At 44.1% G+C, this 24,812-nt stretch overlaps 1 protein-coding gene across 7 annotated transcripts in view; it reads right to left on the reverse strand.

Annotated features, from left to right (window-relative positions):
- The window catches only part of CSNK1A1 (casein kinase 1 alpha 1), a 47,750-nt gene extending 31,352 nt beyond the window's left edge, over positions 1 to 16,398 (reverse strand). For all 7 annotated transcript variants that reach the window (XM_085618183.1, XM_085618182.1, XM_085618181.1 and 4 more), the window contains exons 1-2: positions 15,909 to 16,398; positions 15,644 to 15,750 (exon numbers count right to left, since the gene is read on the reverse strand). In XM_085618183.1, the coding sequence (XP_085474309.1) occupies positions 15,644 to 15,750; positions 15,909 to 16,031 (230 nt within the window). In that variant the 5' untranslated portion in view covers positions 16,032 to 16,398. The remainder of the gene's footprint in view (positions 1 to 15,643; positions 15,751 to 15,908) is intronic.
- Positions 16,399 to 24,812: the final 8,414 nt, after the last annotated feature.

Genomic DNA, 24,812 nt, shown 5'->3' on the forward strand with positions numbered 1-24,812 from the left:
TCAAATTCTAATTTATTTGTTCTCATTTACAATGTCACCATTAACATTACTTCCACATTTATCAGCGCAATTTTTCTTCTTCTATTCTCGTAAATGGTCAGACATTGCTTGGTATACTCCTAGGAACAGCTTTATCATTCTACTGTGTCATGATTGTGATTACCCAAGACAAAGGCACAGCACATTGACATAATGACCAGTCTTGTCACTCTGGCTGATCACAAAGAGAACATTGGAACTGACCTTGCAATAAAACTACCCAGTCAAAAAGAAAAAATTAATTTACTAATTTGAACCGTTTAGGAAAAATTACTTTTGAAACCCACAATAGATTTTTAGATCAATAAATTAACTGTAAAGTACTACAAATAAAATGTGTTACAAATGCATGCATTCGAAGGCAATGGTAGCACAGCCCAGCTAACAAAATCTCCAATGTCAAATCGGGGAACAGGAACAGCTAGAGGGGGGGAAGGGTGTAGCCTTTTGCTAAGAGTACTGTATTAAATTACAACAGCTATGGTGAAGTAAGGAAATATCACTTGATGAGAACAGTTGGAATGGAAACCTAATCCCCTTGCTACAAATAAATATCACTGAAAGTAGCTCTCCGAGGTGGACAGTGCGGACCTCTGCTTGGACCCCTCATTCAGGCGATCTGCCAGTACTAGGACATCAAGTCAAAGAAAGTGAGGAACTTGGCAGCCCCCAACTGTTTAATGATCTCATCAGCCATAGGGATAGGGTGATTGAGTTGTCCTGTCCATCGTGTGTTTAAAGTACCTCAGGTGTGGAAAAACATACAAGGTAGGTAAGAGAACTACAAAGAAAGCAGAGGGCATTGTTGAACTCACTGACCAATACAGTGGAGTTAACTTCAATTCAAACAAGTCACAAACCATTGCTAAGCAAGGCATTACCTTTCTATTACCAAAGATTATGCAGTTATGGCATTTTGATTGCAAGCGGAGAGTAAGCACAGTGAAACAGATGGGCAATCAAACTAGACACTATGGCATTAAAAGCGATCTTTGAAAATTAAGTTTGAGGGCTAGAATCGCCATGCTGAATGCACAACTTGATCCACAGTGAACTACAAATATCCAGATTTGCTGATTGTGAAAGACCTCTCCAGAAAATCATAACCCCATCGCCTTTTATTTCTGATAAAAGGACGCAGGTCATCCATCAAAATGTCATCAATCCACTGGAAAGAAACGTCCTACTCCAAGCTTTACAAACGTTTTAATTTTGCTTAAAATCAAAATTACAGCAGCAGCTGCATAATTTTAAAGCTAGAAGAATTTGATCTGAAAATTGCCCAACTGTTAGGATCTTTTTTAATCACCAAAACTTCTGAACCAACAAGGAACTTCAGATGAGAGGTTTTGTCGTCTTCATCCAATGCAGTTGATACAGCCACCTTCATAGAACTAGCACAGCCACGTTATTCAGTTACAGGCAGACGTTATTTCAGTAAATATTCTATGAGCTAACCAACCTACGCACTCCCCATTTAGAATATTACCCAGTTGAGCCCTAGACTACTGTAGACGAGACCTCAAAGGTAAAAGCAAAAGACCAGGAGAAGAAATGTATTTGTAGGAAATGTATAAGCATTTAGGAACGTAAAGAATAAAAAGAACCATAGTGGCCACAAAACAAGGCAGCTCTTACATAGAAGTGACCATGACACAGGAGTATAAAAAGATAAATTGCTAAATAAAGTTGATCATACCTAAAGCCATAGTATCAGCAAAAATTGGAGAAATTAAAGGCTTACTTCCCTGTAGTAGTTTAGCAAATTGAAGAATGTATGGGGTGTCATGCTGTGCATTATTCCTTCACATAGCGGTTGGGTCCGGAATAGTTTGTTTTTCCTGCTCTTTTTTGAGTGAGCGGCTGTCAGATGCACGCTCGTGTAGCTCAAAAGCGTGGTCCCCATCTTCAGATTTCTATCTGGCAGACCTGTCACTTCCTTTTTTGTGCATCAACTCCTACCAGTTGGAAATTTCTGCAGTCTTTTTGGCAGCAGCAGGAGGGCCGCATGTAAATTCAATAAGTCTTCAAGCTGAAAAACCACACCTAAAGCTTAGTAACCACTTAGTTTTACGGCATGAAGGTTTATGGATTCACATGCAATGCGTAGTTTTTTTGCTGTGTTCTCTTGTCCGCGTAGCGAACAAGAACCTTTCGTCACATGTGCTTCCTTGGATGTAGAGACTAGTATGCTTCGTGTACGGTTACGTGCTTGCAGCATGCTCCGAGAGAAATTTTATTGATAAAAGGAAGGCAGTCTTCAGGGTGAGGAATACAGCTGTGTGGGTGGGTTTAAACAGTGGCTTTATGAGTTGCATAAAAATCAAGTTGAGACTCCATGTGGGTGTGGCACAACTCTGGGCGGCGTTAGTCTTTTTGCATCTTCCAAATAGCAGTTGTCAAAGGGTTCCGGGAAAAATACCCTTCCTTTCACACCCATTGTGTATGCCACAATGGGTGCTAAGTGTACCTTCAGTGCGGCATATCAGAGTTTGTCCTACAGTTATGTACATGAGCTATCTAAACATTCTCTGTTGAAGCTCATGGATCATTTTGTCGCACCATATTTTAAATGAGCTCCATTTTTAGGACCAACACTTGTGTTATTGGTCTCCTTGCTTCTTTGAGAACTTCCAATGTTCTTTTTTGGCAGTTAGAAATGTTTGGATTCAATGTCCGCAGGAGCCATAATGCTAAGTTGAGCATTTTTGGTTCCAGGTGAAATACTCTACTCACCTGCATGGTCAGGCAGTGTTGGTAATGGGAAAACATGGACAGTGCCAGCTCCATTAGGTCGGAGAACCAGGTTTGTCTGGCCCATTGAGGTACAACGAAGAAGAGTCCTGGCCGATTGTAACTATTACTAGTAGAATCAGGAGAAACGGTTGGAGGAAGAAAAAAAAGTGTAAGCAAATTTCTCTGACTACTCTACCATTAGGGCCCAAGTGTCTAGTGAATCAGGTACCAGGGCACAAAGTTTAGGCAATTTGATTTTCATATGTTGGAAATATGACTAGTTGTGTTCCCTCTAGCTATTGAAGGACCTATGCAATATCATAGTTCAGATCCCACCCTGTTGGGTGCAAGGTTTCATCTGCCTCAGTTATTCCCACTCCTGGTAGGTGGACTGCCAGTAGCTGTGTCCCCCTTTGCATTGCCTGTGTCTAATATTTCCTCTGCTAGGCTGGATAGCAAGTGTTATGCTGCCTCTCCCCCAAGTCAGAATAGGCAGGATATCCATTTGTCAGAGATTAGGTTGTACCATAGTTCAATTCTGCCCCTTACGTTTGTTGCATGCTGGTTGGGGAGAAGGGCGGACTCTGGACTCACTTGCTAGTGTCCCCCATGGCTCCTGACACTACTAATTCCTCCTGCCCTCCTTTGAAAGGACTACTTTTGTGGTCCAGTGTATAGACACTTGTGCTGGGGAGCACTGGAGGATGGGGAGCACTGGAGGATGTTTGAGGCATTGATTGCAAGTCTCCTCTAAAAATTATTCTCCTTACAGCCCCTCCTAGCCAAAACGGTCATCTTAAATGTAGTGCAACCATGGACTTTGTTGAACCGTTATGCTTTGAAGTGACTTGTTCGCTGCAGTTACTAAGAGGGACTCGCTCGTGAAAGGCTTGCTCACCATTGCAACTTGCACCTCCCGCTCAAACCAAACACCCGTAGGAAAGAGTGCCTCATAAGAAACGTTCGAGTGCAGAGTTATCTACTGGCAGTGTCTGTTGTATAAAGCTAGGGCTACTGGAAGTGAGAGATTGCGCTTCTGTGATTGTTTTTGTATAGTTATGGATTTTGCTCAGTTGGCACATAATCCATCACCTACTGCCTAACCTGTAGATTTCAACAGCAAAAAAAAGCTAACTCAAACAGATCAAAAGTTACTAAAATATTGCAACATATGTTCTTGCAGAGTGGAAGTCCTATCAAAGATTAACAGGTCATCCTTCACTTGCTTATTGCTGTATTTGATGATTAAACTGGTACTAATTTGACTAGGCAGTACTACCATGTGACAAAATCACAAAACATTTCATGCTATCAAAAAATGCAAAGCATTTTGATGAATAATTTGCCTTTTCTTGACTGTTAATTTAGGCAACAATGGTGCGTAATTCCAGTGGCCTTACTTAAATCGCAGATTTTAGCCAGCTTTTGCTATGGGTCTTCACCTCCTGAATGACAGCCATATCCCTTTTCCGATATTGTTCTGGGATGTTTTGCAGGACACTCCATGGTAGACAAGTTTGTGATCAGTCAGTCAGAAAGCTTTATTTCGATAAAAGGTTATATCATAAAAGCGTATACATACAAACATAGAATAAAGAACATACAATTCATCGAAAGAGCAATATTTAGAACGAATCACAGTATTTGTAGAAATGCTCTCAATCTGATAGCGCTGATTTGAAAAAGTCCCAATATCAAAAAGGATAAAAAGTTTAAAATAGGATTAAAAAAAAAAGACAATAAAAGTGCATTGTGCAGGATCATGTAATAGAACTGAGGAGTTTACTTCTGATGATCCAGGACCACTCCAGAAATTTGGCCACAGCACAGACTAGCACCAAGCTTGTGTCTGTTCGAAATATGCGTAGTGCCACACGATAGTTTGATATGCCCAGGAGACGGCAGGCAGGGCCTAGCCATCTTCTTCTCTGGTTTTTATACGCTGGGCATTCAAACATAATGTGGGCTATGCTTTTAACCTTCTCCACGCAATTCAAACAAGTGTCAGGGGTCTGATGGGGAGGCTTCCATTTGCTAGTAAACTCTCGAGTTGGGAGAATCGAGTCTGAACTGGAGGTACAATGATCTGTCCCTTGGCTTTTGCACAAATTCAAAGTAAGGCTCGAAGCTAACAGATTGTTTATGAATATAAAAAGCTTCAGTTAACCTGCCTGTTTTGGGATTACTGAGGTCCTGGTTGTCAATCCAAGCCCAGTAGGCTCTTTTGCGATCCGCCTTGCTCACTGGAGCTCCATGCTCCCAGACATCATTTAAGCCAAGCTGATTAAAGGATTTTTTGATGTTGCGGAGCCAGCTTATTTTGTGGGAGCCTATAGTATTCATAATTTCTCTCAGGCCCTCAGTATATTTGGCTAGCTCTGGGGTACGCCATAGGCGAGCCCAGAATAGCAAAGGGCGTCGCCTTGCAATATCCTTGATCGAGCGCCTGCCCAAATCACTAAAGAATGGTTTCAGTGGGGTACCCCTTGGCAAAGAGACTAGATCTCTCAAAAATGTATTCTCGGACAAGGTGATTTCTTCGAGATAATCATAACCCCATAATTCGGCTCCATATAGGGCCGAACCGACTGCTTTGGCCTGGTAGATCACTAATGCAGGAGTGATTGGCTTGCTCCTCGAGGAGCGGTGTTCTTTGGCAATAGCCCCCGTGGCTAGTTTGTAATTAAGCAGCATCTTGTTAATATGGGGTCTCCAGCTTAGGCTATCGGAGAATCTGATTCCGAGATAGTCAAATAATTTGACATATTCTAAAGGGGTTCCATCAAACATGATGGGGGCGCTGGGTGATTTGTGCGATTTAAAGGAAAGAAGCTTGGTCTTTGTTGTGTTGATAGCCAGACCTCTCAGTGTACAGAACAAGTGAAATCTATCTAAGAGCTTCTGTAACCCTGCTGGTGTCTTAGAAATCAGGAGGGTGTCGTCCGCAAAGAGGAGAGTGGGGACTTTTTCCCCAACCAGGGCGGGGGCGTCAGCTGGTACATCTTGCAGAAATTTCACCACTCCGTTCACAAATAGGGAAAAGAGGGTGGGCGCCAATACACAGCCCTGGCGGACTCCTCTGTTGACTGGGATCTTTTCAGTTCTCTGGGCCTGGGTTCCCCACCTCACCCTTGCAAAATTACCCTCATGAAGCCGAACCAGAAGGTCGAGGACAGGAGGTCGAACACCCATTTCCTGGAGAACAGACCAAAGACGATCACGAGGGACCAGGTCGAAGGCGGACTTCAAATCTATGAAGGCTAGATGGAGGCTGCCCCTACCGATCAAGACAACCTTCCAGTGTAACAATAGCAGCCTAAAGACCTGGTCAATCGTGCTCGGTCTGAACCCAGCCTGATAATGCGACAAGACACTATTCTCATTGGCCCAAGATAGAATACGCTCCAAAAGAACCCTACCAACCACCTTCTGGCTAACATCAATGAGACCTATTGGTCGGTAGTTGGCCGGGTCCTCCCTGGAGCCCTTCTTAAATATTGGTATTACCTCCGCTCCTTTCCATGACTCAGGGATAGATAACCCCTTGAGGAGTGCGTTAAGTAAAATGGTAAAATACACTGCCCAGTGTTTAGGGTTGGAACGGAACAGATCACCAGGGAGGCCATCAGGGCCTGGGGCTTTGGCTGGGACCAATTTGTTAATAGCAGTCAAGGCTTCCGCCTCCGTAAAAAGATCGTAATTCTCCAAAATGGGGTCTATCAGAGTAGTGGAGGGAGAGACCCTAGAACTTTGGGTGTCCTCGTCTGAATAGAGATTCGAAAAGTGAACAAACCATTCCTGGTTTGTGATATGGTTCAGAATTGCGTCGGGGGTCGGAGCCTCGAGTATCTACATAGATTCCAAAATGTAGTTCCATCTCTGGCTAGACTAGCGGTTTTCAAAGCCAACCAGTGAGATTCCTCCCAGGTGCACTTGGCTTTAGTCACGGCCTTCCTATAAACCGACCTGGCAGATTTAATTAGGCAGCAATCCTTGGTTTTGATGGCAGTTGCAAGCTTTTTTCTGCTAGATCTACACACAGAATTGAACCAGGAACCAAGCGATTTGTGTTTATTAGATTTACTGATGGAAGAGGATACCATAAAAAATGACCCAATCGACTCAACTGTAGCTGCATGTATGGTCCCGGCCCTTGAATTCCCATCGGATTCCTCACAAACTTGCCTAAGTTCTGCAGTTTTTGATAGCAATCTCTTTTATAAAAGTAAGTTTTCGCTCATCTAATGCAATTTTAGGCCATTTGAGGTATCTTTTTCAGTTCGATGGGATAATATCTTTAGTAGACAATGTGGGACAAGGGTCAGAGATTGGTTAGTCGAGGGGCCATGGGTTCTTTAGTGTTAAACACAGGGGATTATGGTCGCCGTCGGTGGTAGAGGCTATAACCAAATCCACTGCATAACGCCAGAGTCTACGATCGATCAAAATATAATCGATTCGAGATGGGCTGGAAATTCTGTTGAAAGTAAATGCTGCATGAAGATCGGAAGGAAGTCGACCATTGGCAGCTCTCAGCCCAAATTCCAGAGTCAAGGCATTCAGTTGGATTATCACCGGCGTCCATCTCTTCACTGGAGGAACTGTCAGAAAGGGTATCCCCCACCTGACATCTTCCTCTTCAACCTCTAGAATGTCTTCGGAGGCGAGGGGTTCGTATGTGCAATTCAGGTCTCCAGCGACCAGAATGAGTGAATTGGAGGGACAAGAGGAAAGCTCCTCTTGCAGAATGGTAACAATAGGTGACTTAGTTCCTCCTTGAGTGCCTCTGATATATACATTAAAGAGCTCGATGGTAGGCCCCCCCCTTCAGCCCACTCAGGGTTATATGCTGCACATCTGGAGAGGGGCTTTGTACATGACAAACTACAGGGAAGGGCAATATTTATCCATATCATAAAGCCTCCCGAAGGACGTCCTCGACCAGTAGATACTGCAGGGACACAGTGGCAGGTATAACCGGATTTGTACAAGGGTGTTAGACTCCAGGTCTCTTGAAATATACAAATATCGAAAGTGGCAATAAAATTATTCCAGTCCGGCAATATAAGTTTGGCTTTCAAGCCAGCAATATTCCATGAAATAATTTTAAAATCAGTTTTTGGAGCTAAAAATAGAAAAGTATCAGAATCCATGGTAGGTGAAATGGAAACTACGGGTTGAGTCCCACCTTCCCCCCCTAACCCCACTAGAGGTGGCAGAAGAGGGTATTGGAAGGGGCAATCTGCTGTTGGTATTGGAGGCAGCGTAGGGCACTTTACAAAGATTTGGTGATATGTTTATCACCGGGGTTAGTCAGTCAATATATTCCAAGGTGGATGCATCCTCAGCTCCAAAATTCAACAACCCACCCCTCCTCCCCACAGAATCGTGGCTTGGTGTAGGAGAGCGTCTAAATTGAATAGAGGACAAGTCCGGGGAGGATGATCTATATTCAAGAGCTATAAGGCCATCAGCTAGAAGGTGGTTAGCTAAGGTCAACTCAATTGTATCCGTGGGGTTGTCGTTAGATCAAAGTCTGCGGGCCCTTATTAGGTCGTCTCTTATGAGGGATCTGCAACCCCTGACATGGCGGATCCAATGGGTGACCTTATTTTTTAGGGATTCTTCCCCCTCATACCCAGCAATCGTGGGAACACCCACCATATAAACAATAGGCTGTATAGTGGCCGTGGGTCTTTGCACTTTGGGAGATGGGAAGGACAAGTCATGAGCTGGATTTTTTTTGGAGGGATAAGGCTGACTAATCATGGTGTGTGGATTCGTAGTTGGACGAGACTTGATGTTGGAATTAGCGGGATTAGTCCCAGCACTAGTGATGGATAAAGACTTTGGTCTAGCTTGCAGTAATGAGGATAGCGGTTGAGTCAGAGTGAATGTGCGAGGATCATTATTTAGTAGGGGAGATACGGATAGATTTGAATGGCAAGCAGTAGCAGGTAAAGTGATTAGTGATTGCGGTGGTTGCGCAAGAGGTTTTTTGGCAGTTGACAGCAATTCCAATACTAGTGCTTTTAAATCGCTAATTTCTTGCTTCAGAGCCTTGATGGTTTCCATAATTAGTCCCGAGTCTGAAGCAGTCCCTCCTAACCTGATCTTTATGTGGCCCATCCCCTTCTGGCACAGTCCCGGATCCAGAGCTATACATGGATTAGATGTTACAGGTGCGTGAGGACTAACAATACTACCAATGGACTCGACAATATCATTATCAGCTAATGCCTCGAAACGGTTTGTACAAACGATGGCAATGGAGTCAAAAGGGGCCAAATTAACGACAGGGGCAAAAGGACTTTCTTCCTCAATGTTTAGCATAGAATTGGCACTATGGCTCTGCAAAGCGTCCCTTTCCGCTGTTTGAGATGGCTTTTTTGCTAAACATCTGGGGGATGGTTACAGAGCCTGGATGATTGTTTGAAGGCAATTGGGATGGGGGCGTGGCAATAAAGTCTGAGTCTAAGATGGAAGTACAATCATCGACCAAAGATTCTATGCGATCTAAGGCGGTAGCGGGCGTAGATTTTTCGCAAGTCTTTCTGGCCTTTTTCTTTTTTGCCACGGCAGTGAGGCTAGCAGCGCCCCCATTCACATCCGACATTTTCCTTTTGCCCATCGTAGGCCACACTCAACCACACGGTGGATGACTAGCTAATGTGCAGTTACCAAAGGTCAAGAATATGACAGAGGTCCCCACAGTAGCAACACAGTACCTTAAGTTAGGGCCAGCAAGAGTGTTGGAAGGTGCCGTCTCCACCGCGGGTCACAGGCGTAAGGGAGGTGGCCCGACCCGGCCTCCTCTGGCCCCTGCGGCCACAGACGGCCCGCCCTCTGCCCGGCGCCGCCCGCGATGCGAAGAGAGCCTGGCCTTTTGAAGCGCCTCCGGGCGCGCTGGTGGGCGGAAGTGGGCAGGATTCGCAAAGCCTCACGGGAGCTGTAGTCTCCCCCGACTGCGGCCGATGCTGTAGTTTGGCAGCAGGGGAGACCGACAGCATTGCCACCCCGTCTCTGGTGCGCTGCGTTGGACCCAGGAACTGCTCACGAGGTCAAGCCCCATCCGCTGTGCTGCTGGTAGGTAAGATGGTGTCCCTTTTGGACCGCTGATGAGCGTTTCATCTTCCTGCCCACCATATTCACCTCCTGACTCTCCTTATCGGGTGGTGGGCCTGCTGAAGCTGGAGAAACTTCTTGTTATCAAGCTGTGTTTGGAACAGGAAACATGATTCCCCTCGCCCCTCTTTCTGCCCGACGACATAGGTGACTGCTGCCCACTTGACCACCACATTATATGCTCAAATTCTAGGTGAGTGTGTTGATATTAGGACAATCTTCTGCAGTATGGATCTTAAGCATCCACTTCTGGTAGGAGCTCACTTTGAAGTCATCCATGACCTTTTCCTTCTCCTCAGCCAGATATCATGTTGCTAGCATCTCCATCTGCTTTTCCCCCTAGGGGGCTGGAGTGGAACTCTATAGGTCCATAAGAAGTTGAAATCCTAACTCCTTTTGATGGAGGTCTTCAACTTGGCCTCGAAAAGTATTTTCTTATCAACATAGGAAACTTTCTTTTTGTGCATGCATGCCTGTGCCATGGCAACATGTGCCCACCTCGATTTTTCCTCTGGCCTGGAAGGTCGTTGGCCGAGACGATGCAGGCATCACAGCCCTCTGATCTGCTGTCTAGGGAGAAAAAAGATGCAATCTTGGTGATGATTCAGTAACAAGAACCTATGGTGTCATTTAGAACAGAAGCAGAATGGCGAGTGCCCCACACCCCAAATATATTCTTCAGACCACTAGGTTGGTGTCCTTTTCAACCAGATTTGGAAGGGGCGAAAAAAAACTGAAGACTTTGGTGTAAGCAGATAATCTTTGGTCTCCTTTCAGTGGTTTGACTTGCACACTCTTCTGTCTGGGAGTGCTACCCCCACTCCCAGACCCAATGGTGGATTAAAGAATCTGAAGATGGTGACCACGCAGTTGAGCTTCCCGGGTGTCATCAAGGAGAGACCCCACAAAAACATAGACCAAGCTTACAAAAATAAATAAAGGAAACAAGTAGTCCTGGACTCTCAAAAAATAGGTGGCACGTGATTCTAGAAAAGTTCATGCTGCAAAGCTGTCTACATATGACCTGTGCCCACGAGTACTAGTGCTGTGGCGGTCTGATGCCAATACAGGAACAATAAGCATGACCGCTGTTGGCGGGCCCGATAGTGCTGTGCACTAGCATGATATCACGGCAGAGAACTTTAAAAGATAAGCATCATTTGTGAAATCCCCATTGTATACAATGGCTTATGAGCAGCAACGTTATTGTCTGCATGCGAATACTACTTACTGAAACTTCACAAATCCAATACAGGCCAAACTACAAACAACCTGCTTTCAATTGAACCTTCATAGAGTGCCATGGAACAAATTGCACATTGAAGGGATTCACGACCTCATGAGTATGAATTGCTATTTAAATGTAACCAACTGAGTAGTTAACTATCCAGAAAGCGAATCATGACCTTCTCACAATGGCCATCATAGCACTAGACGGATGCCAATAATTCAAGGTTAAAACCTGAATTTGTTATGATATACTGAGGAGTTATCGACAGTGGGAAAAATGTACGAACTATTAGCAAGACAAAAAGCTTTGCGAATTGTTTTGACATCAGTGTTTTGAGGATGGTTTTTTACAACTTTGCCTTTCAACTGTCTTTGAACGAGGTAAAACGGAAAAGGAGGTTGAAATATCCGACAAGCTGTGGAAGTAAATGGTGTAAGAATCTGGAAGGGGGCTGGTGCAGTCAAGACCGGACCAGTAGGGGTACCAAGACATTTGTACGCCTTTAAATTGACAGATTTGTGCCAATGCCTTGGCAGTGCAAGGCAAGAATGACAATCTAGAGGATTCTGATGCAGAGATTTCATAAACAAAGACTTTTCTTGCAAAGTAGCCAGAACAGACAAGGTCCCTGAGCAACATGTAAAAATACTGTTGGTATAACCCATGCGGTAATCTACAAGGCTAATAAAACTCGAGATGCTCTCCTTATTGGGATCATCACTTCGTGATTCTTCTCACAACAAGACTACTACAGACAGCACCCACGCTGTATTCTCAAAAGTAGACAGAACCCATGTGGGCTAATGAGTCTCTTGAATTGCTTAACAGGTCTTTTGATCAATTACATTCCCTAGTCAAGAACTATGCAGTAGGCTTAGAAAATAATGTTATTAAAGTAAAAACATCAACCAGTCTCAAAGAAGCTTTAAAACAAATCAAAATATTGTTTAAGCATTTAAACTAGACATAATCAACACTCGTGCCCCTGGATTCCATCCCCACAGCCCTACCTAGTGCCACAAATAGAGAAGTAGAATGTTGAGATCCTTTTTAGATCACTGCCCACAAGGCATCCACATGTACATCCTCTTTATACCCCCGAGTCGAATTCCAAATATAAAATCTTTGAGAACAGTTGCGTTACTGAACAAGTGTATACTATTGGTCAAATTCCTTGGACAAAATAAAAACTACACACACAAACACTAGATACACAAGACACTTACCACTACAGAACCAACCCAACACATCTATCCCAGGTAAACGCCTTGAATGCTTGGTCTACAAACAATCAGCTCCACAACCATTGGGAAACTACTCACAGCTAGAGCCCCCCCCCCCCCGCCCCTCTCCAGCAATGGGCTAGTTCTCCTTTGCCCAGGACCAAACGCCTTCCTAGTGTTGTGCTGGTGTGGTTATACGTGGTTGCTTTATTTGCTAAAACATGACAGGCATCCACGTATGAGTGCACATCTAATAATTAAATGAGGAAATATACCATTTCACAGATTCATTTATTCTCAAAACAGAAATTAAGGATAAACACCAATAAGGTCGACACAAAAACTAGGACAGATACAGACGGATAAAATAAAAAGTTAAAGACCTGGTTTCGAACTGTAGGTCTGCTTACACAAATATAAAAATATTTACATAGTAAGAGTGCATCATTTAACAAAGAACGCCTAAACCACAAACCAGCACAGAAACTTTAAACAATGAGAAGAAAAGCACCCAAGCACCGTTTTACAAAAGTTTCAGAACCCGTCTAAAATATGGACTAGAATCATAAGTCACTGCAAAAGCACCGTCCATTGGAGGCCTTTGTCCACGGCTAGATCTGTACGTTCGGACATCAAATGGTGCCTCATGTCGACATTAACTCGCAGGGGATGTTCCGAGCAGGGAATGCCACAACTCCTATCTTGGACAGGAGCTCAAAGTGCATTATCATTCTAAGATCCCCAGGGCTAAAGCAATTTTCTTCTAAATTTAACTGGCATTCCTCTACTTCGCGAAAATACTTGTGCCACGCTAGTTTAATTATGTGGAATATGCTACTCTTTTATTCTGGGCCGTCGGTGACGCTGACGTCCATAAACACGGGTTATACGGCGCTTGCTGCTAGACACATGAAATGTGTTTCAGCTGAACAACATTAAGCTTCTTAGTTGACAAGCAGTTTTGCTGCAACGGCTTTGCGACTGCACTCTGCGATACTAGTTTTGGAAGCTATTGAAAAGTCACTCTGAAAAGCAGCGTCAAGCTAACTTAAGACCATTATTTGTACATTACGATGACCAACAAGACTGCTGATGTTCTGTGAAATCCCAGAATACTTTTAACTGGCATTTTTTCACGACTTTTCAGTGAAACATTTGTCTCATATATAAATTGCACGGATACGTCTACGTGCCGACGAAAGGGCCAATGTTCGTGGAGAAACAAGCTGGCAGGTGGCAATCACCGAAATGCAGTGAGCCACAAACAATATGAGCAAGTGATGTTTTTTTTTAAAGGCAATACGCCACTTTGTTTCACACAACAGAAGAAACTCGATTGACCAAACGCAGACATTAGCCAACAATAAAATCTACAGTATTTGCCAACTTTGGAACTCCGTTTTGAAGTACAGTAGTTTAAGTTACGATGTATACTACCCACGATTATGGAAAATGTATATTATTCCAAAAATTAGCGTGAATGGTTAAATCTGTTGTAGGGCAACTGCTTTTCGGCGCCGATATTATTTACATGGGGGTGGCGGTGCTCGAGTGTACCGCCTGCAAAGCTCATTATTGGAGAGCAGCGTATAACAACTTACATGGGGGGAAAATAGAATTTACAACTCGCGCGGTACAACTGAACACACTAGCCGCAATCAAAATACTTAAAGGTCCACAATTTTAGTTAGATCTGACATTTAGTTAGATCTGACATTGACAAGCATCCTTGGGGTTGAGGAACAAGTTACTTGAGGCATGCTGACAAGTATACAATTTTTGGAGACTATCTCAACCAGGACGTGCTTTAAGGACAGGGGAAAAAAATACTCGTCTCGTTCATATTTGGCCGCGAACGGCAAATTTGAGGACGTTTAGAGGGATCTACAAGCATTTCCTAATAGGAGCTGAGGTTATGTCCTAAAACAAGGGAGCGCCCCCCCCCCCCCAACAAATAACTTCTGTATGAAGAATGTTTAAATGTACTAAACATTTTTGCCTGTAAAGCAACGGTCAAACTACCCTTCAATGAAGGCACCCAAATGCGTACATTTTAAGTCAGTAGTCCAGAGCGAACTCGTAAGAAAAAGGTGTCCTTGAACATACACGGAAATGAAATAAACCGTCACTCCCGAACACCAACAAGGGCTACAAGTGACCTGCGTGGTGCTTGCCAGCTACCGCACGCCTGGTACTAATACGTTCAACATCATTTGACACAGTAAGACTGACATTTAACAGCTCGTTCCAATTCAATAACAAAAAAAATGCAACAAATTGCTCTACAAATGCCACAGGTAAAATTCAAGGTGGTTTCAGTTTGCTTTCTCAACGGTAGGAGTCAAAAGGGGCTGGCTTCACGTACCTTAGCGATATAACAAAAAGGTATATTCATCGAACAATGTACTACGCTGTCTGTACATAGTGGATTTTCTGTCTTTTTAGTCCTGGTAACGGACTGACAGTACTGTGACAGTGGCCCCTCCCTCCACCCCCAAATGGCCATCTACTGCAGATTAATCCAGATCTGATCCCAAAGTGCTGCAATAGACCCAGGGGAGGTGGACGTAACGAGCTGCTCGTCGAACAGGAAGGTTTCGGCAGCCATTTTCAGTGGTAAGCAGGAGAGACAAGCTGGGAATGTAAAAGAAAAAAAAAAGCCCACAATGTAAGCAGCCTTTTCACAAGAAGCAGGAGTTCTGTGAATGGTTCTCATCAACCTCCAAAACGCAGCATGGAGACATTCTACACAGGTGAGACTAACCACCAATTGTCTTGTAGGGCAGGGGGCTCCAGACACCGGGCCCTAATAGTTTGAGATGTCAATCTAACTAGAAATGCACCAGGTGGGCACTGGGTAAAGGACTTTAAGAGTTAGAGACCATATGAAACCACGCATTGAGACGGTACAACTGAGTTAATGCAGGGTGCCAAAAGTGACCTTGCAGCTCCGCGAATTTTGAAGCAATAACTAGGGCGGCCCGGCTTACGTGAATGCAAAACCAAATGCGCATAGGAGAGTAGATACTGTGGGCGAAAATGGTTATACAAGGTAAAGCGCCCCCAAACGTTCCGAGGATTAGTACACACCTTAAAAAATTCAGTAAATGGGTCTGTTAATGCAGGTTCGCGCATTGATAAAACACAAAGGAATATGTCGAGGGGGGCTATACGTTAAGCTTCACTATTTTACAGTGTCATATCAGTCAGTGTTCGGGGAAACCAACGTAGCGAAATACACATGGACGCAAAGTCCCTACAAAGATTAGGCACTGGAGGGAGCTCTTACCGGATATGAGGAATACCGACCCCTCCCTGCAGGATCTTGTACAGTTTGCTTTCATACAACAACTGTGGGTGTCGAGCTTTCTGGGATTCCAGCTTCACGGCCACCTCCTGTAGGAGAAATACGGAGTGGGGTCAGAGAGTGGGGGGTGGGGTGTCAGTGATATTCCTAAATCAGGACATTAGGGTAGCGGGGACATACTGGGCAGTCAGTCGAACGCTAGGACTTGACTTACCCGACAGGAAAGAGTCTGGCTTCGTACACTTACCTCTCCATTCGTAATGTTGATGGCTAGGTAAATGTCACCAAAAGAGCCAGAGCCGATCTTCCGCACTAGCTTGTACTTCCCGCCGACGATAAATTCGGCCTTCGAACCGCTGCTGCTGGCCATGGCGGCCGAAGTAATGAAAGCGTAGTCTTTTAAAAATTACAAGAGCCAGAAGGGGCCCGGGGGCATTGGGTACCCCCGGAGACACCAAAGGAGGCCTCCCCCGAGCCCGCGTTGAGGGCGCGGTGGGGCCCTCGCAGGCCGGACGAGGTCACCCTGCGCCCTGTATATCCACCGGAACGCGTATCACGCTGCCGTAGTCTGCGTTCTCAGGGCAGCAGAGTGGCCTCGTTCTGCCTCGGCCCTGTGCGGCGTCCCTTCACTGGGAAGCCGCCGCCATCTTGTTTCTGGCTCCCTCCCTCGCTCGCTCTTTTCTCTTCGGCAGCAACACAAAATGCCTTCCTCCGATTCAATAGGACCTTCTCTGCCCGCGCTTGGCACTATGGGAAAGACTGGCGCGCGCGCACCCCAACCGGGCCCCTCCCAAATCCTGTCTTCCACAACAGGGAGGGGTGGGGCCTCGGGTTCGCGTGTGCGCGCGCTGGCTCACCCAGCATCCCAGCCCCCTTATGCGTCAAGACCCATAATACTGGGTATGCGCAAGCACGCGGGACACGTCATAGCTGCGGGCCATGATAAAGTCAGGCGCAACAGTTCGTAAACATTTTGAGGTGTCAACATTCCTCTAACTGTACAAAAACATTGTTTGGTTCGTCTCATCTTAATATGGTCGCCGTTGTAAATAAAAGTGCACGTGTTTTTTATTCGGTTTAAAAACTACCAGAATGTTAGTGATCTTTTTATGTGATAAATAGGGCAGCTGTTTTGGAACAGGAGCGCCTATTCGTATATTAGCATTAGGTCGTCAAAGAAAACAGAACGGACGTGAGTTAGGCAGGAAGTTGTACGGTGATTTGTGAACTGGACTTAAAATATGGAGGCATTTTAGCATCTATAAACTCACCCTTTTCAATATGGATACTGGTGGTTATAGTTTTGGGCTTTCATTTTATGCAGTCAACATTTGCTTCCATTTAACTAACACTCCTGCTATAGGGTAACCAGATTTTGAGAAGCAAAACCTGGACAGGTCAGGCATAAAGGCTTAGCTAACGTTTTTTGCGGTACATTTATGCCTGAGCTGTCCCGGTTTTTGCGTAGTGATGGAGCAGGTAAAACAAAATTCAAAATTTTGTATACCTCTTCTAAGTTGCATGAAATTAATTACGTAATCATTCAAAATCTAACTCATACTAATTGGTTTGAAGTGAAATATTACTGATCAACATTTACACCTTGATAAACACGAGATACACGTGGGACTAAAATGCTAATTGTATGGCAGAACAAATAATTAATTAACTATGGTACGCAAACTAACTTTAGATTGTGGTGAAATAGAAAATTTCATGATTTATGTTGCTTTTGTGATGGTTTGTGCTTCCAGTACTACAAAATGGTGAATATTATTACTTTAAATGTTGCTACAAACTAGGTAAATACTAATATACATTGGGATTAGTGTGGGTTTAAACATTAGAATCTCCATTTCTTTATTTTAATTACTGTTATGTCTGTTTTTGCTTAAGTTGGCATTCGGGCCTACTAGGCCGCAGTACCTAAGATGGAGTCCTTACAAAGCCACCACCATGTGAGCGTTATGACTTCTGCGCAGAATCGGATGGCACTGGAGATCTCCAAGTGACCTCAGCTCTGTGACACCGTGTTCCTTGTCAAGGATATGAGCGTGGTGGCCTGCCAACTGACGGACGGTGAGAACAGCATAGGGGACAATACAGAACCTGTACTATAATGTCTTGTCTTCCTCCACATGTTACTTCTGAATCACTCGCCTGGGAGCCGAATGAATAGTATAAAGTTTGCGCTTTTCTATTCCAAGTCTCATGGAAAACCAGTTTACCCTGGGAAACTTTTATAAAATTACAGATAACCCCGGACTGTCCAAACAGAACATTTCTCTACCCCTAAAATGTTGCGTGTGATGGAGCGCAGAAAACTTGGTAACGGAGAAAGCACACCTGTACCGATATCCTCCCTGCGTCACAGACCTGACGTCACACTAACTCATTCACACATGCAGTCATTGGTGTGGCCCATATCACCAACACTCACACTGACCATTCACCGGTCTGCACACATTCGGAGGATGAGCGGTTCAAGAGCTCTACATGTGAGGGAAATGCCTATTAATCTATAGGGAAAGAAAAGTTAATTTACAGAATATACATCAATATCCCTTCCACCTACAGATCTCAATCCTAAACATCAAGGCACTCCGCCCACATGGCCAATGGACCAAATAGTTGGATTGGTTGATGGTGATCTAGAACCAGCTAAAACACATTTTAAGATTTAGATCTTACCCTTCTCAATAAACCACAAACTCATTATTTGTTCATCAATATCTGTTTATCTAACATTTCTTAGCAAGGTTAAATTTGCGTTTGGAGAGTTTATATAAAATTTTCAATTAAATCACAGAACATCATATTTACCTATTCTGACTATCTCGAGTCCTCTAAGTCTGTCGTCATTCGTCAAAACAGATTAATGTTCAAGTTCTGTGCTCAGCACGCCACAGTCTCCAAGATCAGTAAAGACCAAAGACGTGCAAGCATCTGTCAATGCCCATAGAATTAGGAAAAGTTCGCAGTCATCAGGTAATTGGGCAGCATCCGGACCATCAATAATCCTGGTGAGAGAATAGGGTCTAAGGGAAATAAATATTTATAGACCTGCCCAAGTTCCAATCCCCTAATACTGAACTATACACAAAAAACAAGAACTGGGGGTCTAGTGACAAACAGCACGAAAGTGATGAGCGGAACTGAAACCAAGTGCAACGAACCAAAACTAGCCACGAGCAGAGCATGGATTACCATCAATCTTACTCGAAGGACAGAGCAAATAGTGAGAGAAAAGTAGCTCTCATGATCATTAATATCATTTGGTGATCCAACTTTTGGCAGAGGTATGTCACTTGATCATGGGGACTGCCTCGCTAGTTTGAAGCTCTGTTGCTCAATCAGGCTGGTGAATTTTAACCAGCAACACACCAGGTGTAAAGAGTTGTAAAAAACAAGGATAGTAATCCTATAGTGTGCAGTGCAAAGAAAAAGAAATAGTGAGAGCTAAAAAAGGTTGTGTAGAGAAGATAAATCTTAATATTCCAAGTGTTCTACACACCTTGATTAAAAGGGTGTAACAAAGTTATGTACAACAAAAAGGGTACAAAGTTCCTCGTATACAGTGGCGAAGAGTGAAGTTGGTGGAGGAGATGTCTCAACCAATCAATAAGGGGAGACACGGGGGAATCCCCTTGGTGGAACTAGAGCTCTCACACACCCAGCAAGCTAGGTGTCATGCTTCATCATATGAGCACTGCCCCTCGTCAAGTCGGCGCTGCAATCCTTGACGGGCTCCCGAAATCGGGGCTCTTTGTCGGGGATCTTTTGTTCCTGCCGATAGATGCTTGGGGGTGAGGGGCCTAGTGAAGGAAGATGTAGCAGAAAGTGGATTAAAAGTGGGTCAGTTAGTCCTAATTAACTATTTATTCCAGAGGTAAACTGCCCTATTAAAAATGGTGCAGAGTGGCTAAGTGCTAGGGATTAGGTATCTAGACATGTAGCTCTACTCTATAGGATCGACATGTTTCTTGCCAGTGGTGTCAGGAGGATCTAGGCAATTCATCAGGATCAGGGGGAAAAAAAAAAACTGTCCACATAAAGTGGTAAAGTGACAATTACATACCACGTCCTAAGGTCTGTTACCTAATCGGGTTGCTACTAATGTTAGCAACGGTACTGGCGGCTAAAAAGGAACACCGATTGGGTCCGACGTGAAATCACGCAAAGCAGTTGACCTACCCAGACCGCCAGGAACCGGGGTGGTGACACCTAGCTTGCTGGGTGTGTGAGAGCTCTAGTTCCACCAAGGGGATTCCCCCGTGTCTCCCCTTATTGATTGGTTGAGACATCTCCTCCACCAACTTCACTCTCTTCGCCACTGTATACGAGGAACTTTGTACCCTTTTTGTTGTACAGTCTTTAGGGGTATGTACACTGGACCTCTCTAAACTAAATTACCCCTGGTCCCTACTCTTTGTTAAATATATGTAACAAAGTTATAGCAGTGCTTGCAAGTGACTGCTATGTAGAGGTCAACATGTTTCAGCCAACCAGGTTTTCCTACCCACGGCTTTCGTCAGGACCTATGTTGCACAAAAACATGTTACTGCAAAAGACACATTTCTAAGCGTGAAAGTGACTACACTTATCTACCATGTAGGATTGAAAAAGATACAACCTTCAACAATCTAAATCCTCTAGATCGCAGGGTGTAGTCATCACCTAGAAAGTAAAACAATTATTGCACAAAGTCCATACACCCACATCAATCAAAAACGTGCTGTTATTTAAGGCAAGAGTCTGTCTTTGCATTAATAAGAAGCATGTAAACATTGCTTACCCCACGTACTCTGGGATTGTACCTCACCTACCCTGGAACCGTGCTCAGGTGTAGGAGGCCCCGCTCTGTATCGTGGGTAACAAAGAACAAAACGAAAGCAACATTTTTACTATATTTTCGCTTTTTTAATTGCTATTTGTTGTTTTTTATGTTTTTTAAGTGTTTATAATTTTTCTATTGTTTAAAAAAAAATTAAAAAAAATGTTTTTGAGATATTTTTAAATGTTATTTAATTCAAGAGGAATCTTCTCGTATGCCCCGATGTGATTCTAGCTTAACATCCAGAGTGAAATCACTCCCCTCTCTCATTCGAATCTGATCCCCCTAAAAACAATTCAAACCGCCAGACTCTCCTCAGTCATTTGTACAAGGTCTCAGTATCAAAGCAGCGATACCGGCCAAGCTCAAGTATCTACCGACTGACTCTGGCTACGATACTATAATGAGAACATAGAGCAATTTATTATATGATCTATGCTGGCCCAGAAACGTATCGGCATAACCCAAAACTTAAATGCATTCATAGGTTAAATCCAACCAGGACAGTAGCGCTTACCTATCCGTCGTTGCCCCAGGGCTAATCGAGCTGGATGGGAGGCAGCGACGGGACCGAAGCGGGCGCTTAAATCGTGCCGTCTGCCTCAGCTGAAAACAATCAGCAGTATAAGCCACGCCTATTAAGGTCGCCCGCCGCTATGTTCACGTGGCGTCTGATTAAAACTACAGGATGATGTCATACTACCTGGGAAGTGTAGTTACATCGGTGTCAACATGTGTAGAAAGATGTAAATCAGTAAGTCTCCAACAACACGGCATTTATTGGGCAAGTAGAAAGTAATAACTACAGTACTCTATGTCATAGAGCAAAATTAATCCACTCAGGTCGCCCGCCACTCCCTGCACGCGTTGTCTACTTAGAACTACAGGATGATGTCATCGTACCTGGGAAGTGTAGTTTCATCGGTGTCACAGTGTATAGAAAGATGTAAATCATTAAGTCTCAAACAAACCGGTGTTTTCTGCTCAAATATAAAGTGCTCTATGTCATAGAACAAGGTTAATCCATTGGGGTAGTCTGGCGGTCGCATATATAGCCACACAATCGCCGGTTATGTGCCCCAGTTTAAAGAAACTACAGAATGATATCATAAAAGAGTAGAGTTGTAGTTTCAGTGGGAATCATGGTTAGATGGTTGAAGTCACATGCCACATTTACATTAAGCTATTGATTGCTAGTGCTTTCCGTTATTACTTAGCCTTATTCAGCTTCACATACATGTAATGTATCCTATTACTCTGGGAATCTTAACCCTCAGTAATAATAATGTGAAAGGGGCAGGATAAAATCTCTGTAGAGGTGCGTCTGCCTACGGACTGCTGAAGGTGTTAAAGATCTTATGATAGACCATCAAGTGGTCCTGCCCACTACAAAGAAGTAATTATACTAGGAGTAAGAGGCTTTCCAATGTATATTACAGACACATCTAGTTGTCTATCATAGAGTGGTCTGTAAATCGTGTTTATTGTATCATATGTAAACACTCAAGTACAAAAGCAATCATCTGGGATAGAGTATTATGTCCCCAGACAGCAACTGGTTCAGTCATGGAGGAAACCCTTTCTGGTTATGTTCCTAGGTCCCCTAATTCAAATTGTAAACTAAATGTCTACAAATTGGTCCAGGGTATATCGTCATTTAGACCAAGAGTATCACTTTGGAGCTTATGTACCCATTTCTGTTCTTTGATAAACAGGTATCTGGAAATGTCACTCGTGTGCAAAGGTATAATCGTTTTTTCTAGTACTGTCCAATGAAAATCTGCGGCATGATTGGCCTCTGCGAAGTGTCTGGTAAGTCTAGTTGTGAGTTTTTTGCACCTGAACGTGCTCTTATGTTCAAGCATGCGTGCCCTCACTTTCCGAGTTGTCATGCCCACGTATCGGGTGTGGCATGGGCATGTGAGAAGATAGATTAGGTTGCTGCTATTGCAATTGGTGAACTGGGTTTGAATCCAAGGGCTGTTGGAACCTATGTCAATTGTTGTGGTGTGAGTGGTTTGTGGGCAAACAGAACACCCCCCGCATGGATGATGTCCAGTGACTGGCGGTAAATCCCAAAGTGTCCCCACTGGCCTGGAGAGGCACACCTGGGGACGTGTGTGTACCAATCTGTCTCTCAGGTTGCCTGATCTTTTGAAGGCGAACAGCGGCAGAGCAATTTTGTCATTGCAACTGTTTAGGATCCGCCAGTGTTTCTTGATACTCTTCTTGATTTTATTAGATAGAGTGTTGAATGTGTTGACAAACGTCAACCGTTCAAGTGGTGGTTTAGATACAGGTGGGTCTAACAGAGCTTCACGGTTGTTATTAGAAGCTCTCTTGTAAGACCGTTTGACCAGTTTGTGTGGATAGAGTCTCTCTTTTAGTTGTTCTGTCAAGAGGTTAGAGTGTTTTACAAAACCCTCTGTAGTGGAGCAGTTCCTTCGGACCCTTAAAAACTGGCCATAAGGCAAATTATCCCTGAGGGCTTTCGGATGCTGGCTGTCATATCGTAAGAGCGAATTGCGCGCCATGGGTTTACGGTACAGTTCGCTCGCAAGACCCTGTGATGTTACAAAGATGGATAAATCCAAAAAAGCCAGGCGCATCTTATCACTCTCTACTGTAAATTTCAAGTAGTCATTGCGTGTATTTAACCATTGATGAAATAGGCCAATTGACTCTTGGTCACCCCGCCACACCACCAGAACATCATCAATATAGCGCTTCCATAAGCGAATAGATGTGAGGAAGGGGTTAGTGGGGGCCAACACGTGTTCCTGCTCAAAAGAATGAACATATAGGTTTGCTAAGCTGGGCGCGAAAACGCTGCCCATGCTGGTACCTGAGATCTGCAAATAGATGGTGCTCTCAAACTTAAAAAAGTTTTCTTTCATCGCTAATCGGGCCAAAGACATGATGAAGTGTACAGGTGTGATGGACTGCAACTCCGTGGCTTCCAAAATAGAGCATACTGTGTCCAATGTCTCATTTTGGGGAATAGATGTATACAAAGACTCAACGTCAAAGGAGACTAAGAAATCTGTCTCAGCGTCAAATTCGATTTGTGGAAGCAGTCGCAGGACATCTTTGGTGTCCTGTAGGTACGTTGGCATCTTTTAGACAATAGGTCTTAGAAAATAATCCACAAAGTGGACAATGGTTCCAAAAGGGAACCTTGGCCTGAGATAATTGGTCTCCCTGGAGGTGGTCTTGTGGGCTTATGCACTTTGGGTAAAACGTAAAAGTAGGGGATAACAGGAAACTTGGTTTGTAAAAACTGTGCTTCTCGTGTTGTTATCCAACCTTCCCTCAGTGCCTCGTCGATGTATTGCCCAATGATACGTTGTAATCGTTCAGTGGGTTCCTGGGTCATAACTTTGTAAGAATTCTGGTCACTCAACTGTCGAAGGCATTCTGCCCTGTAGTCGGTGGTATCCAGAATGACAATGGAACCACCCTTGTCCGCAGGGGTGGTTCCATTGTCAAGGGTGACAAGGGTGGTTCCATTGTCATTCTGGATACCACCGACTACAGGGCAGAATGCCTTCGACAGTTGAGTGACCAGAATTCTTACAAAGTTATGACCCAGGATCCCACTGAACGATTACAACGTATCATTGGGCAATACATCGACGAGGCACTGAGGGAAGGTTGGATAACAACACGAGAAGCACAGTTTTTACAAACCAAGTTTCCTGTTATCCCCTACTTTTACGTTTTACCCAAAGTGCATAAGCCCACAAGACCACCTCCAGGGAGACCAATTATCTCAGGCCAAGGTTCCCTTTTGGAACCATTGTCCACTTTTGTGGATTATTTTCTAAGACCTATTGTCCAAAAGATGCCAACGTACCTACAGGACACCAAAGATGTCCTGCGACTGCTTCCACAAATCGAATTCGACGCTGAGACAGATTTCTTAGTCTCCTTTGACGTTGAGTCTTTGTATACATCTATTCCCCAAAATGAGACATTGGACACAGTATGCTCTATTTTGGAAGCCACGGAGTTGCAGTCCATCACACCTGTACACTTCATCATGTCTTTGGCCCGATTAGCGATGAAAGAAAACTTTTTTAAGTTTGAGAGCACCATCTATTTGCAGATCTCAGGTACCAGCATGGGCAGCGTTTTCGCGCCCAGCTTAGCAAACCTATATGTCCATTCTTTTGAGCAGGAACACGTGTTGGCCCCCACTAACCCCTTCCTCACATCTATTCGCTTATGGAAGCGCTATATTGATGATGTTCTGGTGGTGTGGCGGGGTGACCAAGAGTCAATTGGCTTATTTCATCAATGGTTAAATACACGCAA

The sequence above is a fragment of the Triturus cristatus genome, chromosome 7 (genome assembly GCF_964204655.1).
Source record: "Triturus cristatus chromosome 7, aTriCri1.1, whole genome shotgun sequence".
NCBI lineage: Eukaryota > Metazoa > Chordata > Amphibia > Caudata > Salamandridae > Triturus > Triturus cristatus.